Here is a 4,579-nt window from a genome sequence, read left to right as displayed (position 1 = left end):
CAGTGTCTTAGTTATTCCTAATGCAAAGTTACATCCCTACAGATCTTAGAGGATTCAGCCTCCATTACTTTGGTTCATTTCTGTCAAATTCTCACATAAAATAAAAGCCAGGCTACTTGCCAACTGAACAGTGCTGCCTTACTGGGGCTGCTTTAGAGCGATGTATTAAGCCGGTTCTGTGATCACCAGGTAATGTTTACATTATTGATAGAGCATGGCTGCAAGCAGGCTGCTTGCACAGGGCAGAGCTTTGAATTCACCTGTTTGCTATTAGAGGAGTTGCTTAGAGATCACAAACACCCCAGCCTGGAGATGTGTGGCTGCAGAGCGAGTGTTCCCAGCACCAAGCAGTACTCGGTCAGTCAGCCAGCTCCTGCTTCCACCAAAACCAGCCCTTTGGCTGCAGCAGGCATGCCCAAGCGGTAAGTCATCCCTTTGTTCTTTGGTGATCTGCCATTTGTCTTGAAATTCATTATCTGGATGTATTTGTCTCTATCATAAGCAATCTCTTTTGCTGTGTGTTGGCTTCTCTGTCATTTGTTTCCAGCACTTTAGCAAAAGTAAACAGGATTTAATAGGTGCTTCTTGCAGATGTGAGTCCTGCTGGAAGTAAAAGCTATGTGTCTGCTCCAAACTGGGAGCACTAGTAAGTAGGGGATGACAGACCCCTCTGTATTTCCCTGGGGATGGGCTTAAACCTAAGAAACTTCCTGGAGCTCTTTCATCTCCTGAAGAAATTACTTGAAGGAAGTTGCAATGCCCTTCTCTTAAAATTATTTGATAAGCACCTTTAATAATAACTTCAGACTACTTGCTTAAGTGAAGAATTAGGAGCTGTGTGATGTTGTGTGCTGCTTGTAAAGGCCATTTTCCTTTCTACTATGAAGGAAAGCCAGTCTCCCTTGGGAAGCCCTGAGTTCCTGGGGGATTAAATGAAACAGAAATGAGCAAACCCACTCATGGAGAAACTATATATACACACATGCAATTCAGCAGGTGATAACTGTGCCTCTCTTCTCTCTCACTCCCAGCATACCTATAGCCAAGCAGCTGGCATCAATAAAAGGTAAGGGGACCCATTCCTTGCCCCTTGGGGGTTCAGCTTTTCTAAGGCCACAACCCAAGTGCAGTAAATTCTGTATTTAGCAGAGCTGTGGAGACCACGCAGACCCTCAGCCAGTGCAAGACAAGAGGGTCTTGTCCATCCCTGAGCAATGTGTCTCCTCTTCTGCTTGCCTTTCCCCTAAAAATCACAATCCAAATTACTTGTGGTGCCTGATGGTGCCTGAGGACTATGTATACAGTCTTTAGGATGTGGCTCAGGAGTAGGAGGGATGAATCCAGCCAGATATTCCAGCCAAAATCCCAAGTATACAGTAATGCTGAAGTGCAGCACTGATGCTTGGACACAGGCATTTCTATTCAGACAGGCTTCCCAAATGGGCCACATTTCCCCTGATCACGGATCCTGGGAGTCCAAATGCACCAAAAGATGGCCAGTGTGGCCTGTCCCCAGGGCCTGTGTGGCAGCTCCTTGCTGGGTGCCCAGGATGGGGGCAGACCAGACCTTGTGCTACCACTGCTGCGTGCCCCAGCTCTGATGGAAACACCTTTTTGGGGTGTGTTTCCATGGGACATGAGGCATGTTGCTGGCCCCCTCCAAATGAAATCTGAACCAAGTCCTCTGTGGGTATAAACAGTTTCTGTCTCATTAATGAGACTACACAGATTTCCACCCACTCAGGATGGTTCTGACAGATTCCTTTCAACTATATCTCAAATGCGACTTTTTCTGATCGGCTGATAACTTATTTTTTACCCCCCACCTAGCTCTAGGGAAAGGCTCAGACCTTGAAAAAGCTTTTGCTACTGTGGTTTTAGTGTACAACAACTCTGCTGACCCCGAGGGCAAGCTCAACAAAGCTGAAACCAAAAACCTGCTGCAAACCCAATTTGGGGGTTTCATACAGGTGAGTGGGGTTTGGGTGAGCAGGTGACGCTGGGCTGGCACTGGCTGGGTGCTTTGGGTGTGGGAATGACACCTTGGGCTCAGTCCTGCAGCTGGGTGGGCATCAGACCATGGGGCAATCTGGTGTAAGACTTCAGTGATCTGGTACAAATATCTTTGGTGAATTAGTTGCTTTACGTTGAGCCTGTGTCTAACACAGGGCTGAAGAAGTGGGGGACAACAGTAAAGCACTGTTGATGTGTCTGCTTCCATTTTTTTAAAAAGAAAGAGGGCAATTGCAAAAAAAGAAACCCCAAAAACCCCCAACCCCCCCTCAGACATTGACAAGAGAGTGCATTTATGAAGAGAAGAAACTCATTGCATTTAATTAGGTATTTGGTCGTTGCCAGAGCACTGACCCAGTACCAGGAGAGCCAGCCCCATGCTGCAGAGCTCTGTGCACTGGAGTCACTGCTGGGGCTACTGGGAGAAAGGGAGCAGAGAGCATCTCTCCATCGGTCACCCACTCATGGCATCGATGGCAGCTGGATATGGTGATAAACAGCTATATCAGCACTTGTGGCTCTGAAGTTCTTGCAGATTTTTTTTCCAGTAGTAATCAACTACATTCATCTCTGCCCAATTTTTGGTCATGACTAGGTATCTTTTAAAAAACGTATTCTGAATTCAGGTGGAAACTTAGGGGACTGGTTGTTCTCCTGTCTGATTGCAATAATACTTGTCTTGAGTTCCTTGGAATAACTTTAGAAAAACTAATGTAAGTGTGGACATAAAAAAACCTGAATGGGAAGATAGAAAATACATTAATTTTTACATGGGTGTCTTTCTTATGATACAATAAAAAAGGAACTTCATGCCTGATCTTTTTTTTTTGTTGTTGTTTAAAATTTTCCATAGGGTCAAGAAAACAAACCAAAATATCAGGAAATAATTTCTGCCCTGGATGAGGAATCAGAGAACAAAATTGATTTTGAAGACTTCATGATATTGTTAGTCAGTCTCACTCTAATGTCTGACCTGCTGCAGGAGATAAAAAATGTGAAAACTACAAAATGATCAGTGCTTTAAAAGAAGAAATGGCTTGGCATTTCATAAGGAAAGCAGGAGTGAACCACACAGAGGTAACACTGAGTGCCTGGACACCCTGTGCTGTTCCCTTTTAAATGAAATAAAGTCTTGTCCAAACTTAGCTGTACTCGCTCCTGCGTGGGAATGATCCCTGGATTGAAACATCGGTGCTCAGTGCCTCGTGTCTGCTCTATGTGCTTCAGGAGGGTACGCTCTGTAACAGCTCTCGGCATGTCCCAGGGTCCCAACACCAGTAAGGAGCCTGGAGCAGCCCCCAGCCTATCTCTGTGCTGGGGGAAGGCAGCCCATGCATCCCCAGACCTCTCCATCATCTCCTGCACCATTGTGGGGGGATGATGGGGAGATCGCTGCAAGAGCGTTCAGCCCCAACGCCCTTCGGGGCTGCGGTACGCTCTGTAACAGCTCTCGGCATGTCCCAGGGTCCCAACACCAGTAAGGAGCCTGGAGCAGCCCCCAGCCTATCTCTGTGCTGGGGGAAGGCAGCCCATGCATCCCCAGACCTCTCCATCATCTCCTGCACCATTGTGGGGGGATGATGGGGAGATCGCTGCAAGAGCGTTCAGCCCCAACGCCCTTCGGGGCTGCAGCCCCCATGGCCTGGCCACTCGGCTCCCCAGGGCTCTCCCAGTCAGCCCAGGGTGCTTCAGCCACAAGCAGAGCGATCCCAGTAGTGGGTTTCACAATTGACAGCGACCACAAAATCTGCTGCAGCCTTCGGTAAACACTGACTGCGTGGTTTCCAACCCACCATTAACCCTTCTGAAAGGAGCAGTTATTTATTTTTCTTTCCTCCTCCAGCTGACCTCTTCATTGAGCGATCGCTGTGGAAGGAATTTCAAGTCCAGCACTGGCAATGCATCTTTGGCAGTGCTGTGCTTGTGTGATCAAAGGGATGACTTTGTTAAACGTGTCAGTCAGCTGAGTCTGTTGTTTCATGAAACTGAGAAGAGGAGAAATCAGATAACTAAGAGGTGGTCCAAACTAGGGATGGTGGGGAAAAGGGTGGTCAATAATGTGTTTGTTTTGGAACTGAGTGATATTGGTTACCCAGCCATGGGCTTGGTTAGGGCCAGAGCCTCATCATCCTAAGAGTTGTTTTGATTCCTACCTATAAGGTCCTGGCTCAGAGACAACCTTTAACCCACTGTGACAACCCTTTGGGGCACAAAAAGCAGTCTCACACCCCAGGAACAGAATATCTTCTGTAAGAATGTAACAAGTCTCTACCGATTCAGTTAAGATGAGCAAGCCAGAAAAACATTTGAACCCTTTTCATTTTCTCTACTTCCTTGTCTGGAAAGGAGAAGACAAGAATTATTTAGCTTTGGTACATAATTTTTTAAACAGGAAGGGATCAAAAACCTTTGGTGTTAAAAGAGGGAAGTTAATGCCAGCTGAGTAACAAGATTTAACTCCTTGACATAAAAAGGCTCTTAGTGTTTCCAGAAGCTCAGGGAATGTTTTGTAGCAGATTTTGGTGCAAAGACATGTTGCAGTAGGAGGCTGGCAGACAGTTTTTTG

The 4,579-nt window shown here is 46.6% G+C and overlaps 1 protein-coding gene across 1 annotated transcript; it reads left to right on the top strand.

Annotated features, from left to right (window-relative positions):
• The first annotated feature begins 214 nt into the window (after positions 1 to 214).
• SNTN (sentan, cilia apical structure protein) lies at positions 215 to 3,025 on the top strand. The gene is made up of 4 exons (XM_010177207.2): positions 215 to 422; positions 1,032 to 1,066; positions 1,831 to 1,970; positions 2,867 to 3,025. Exons 1-4 carry the CDS (start codon positions 313 to 315, stop codon positions 3,023 to 3,025), a joined length of 444 nt encoding a protein of 147 aa, XP_010175509.1. The 5' UTR covers positions 215 to 312.
• The last annotated feature ends 1,554 nt before the right edge of the window (positions 3,026 to 4,579 follow it).

This window comes from Antrostomus carolinensis, unplaced genomic scaffold (genome assembly GCF_000700745.2).
Source record: "Antrostomus carolinensis isolate BGI_N321 unplaced genomic scaffold, ASM70074v2 scaffold3381, whole genome shotgun sequence".
Lineage (NCBI taxonomy): Eukaryota > Metazoa > Chordata > Aves > Caprimulgiformes > Caprimulgidae > Antrostomus > Antrostomus carolinensis.
Note: the sequence above shows the minus strand (reverse complement) of the source record. Positions and strands in the feature narration are given on the sequence as shown.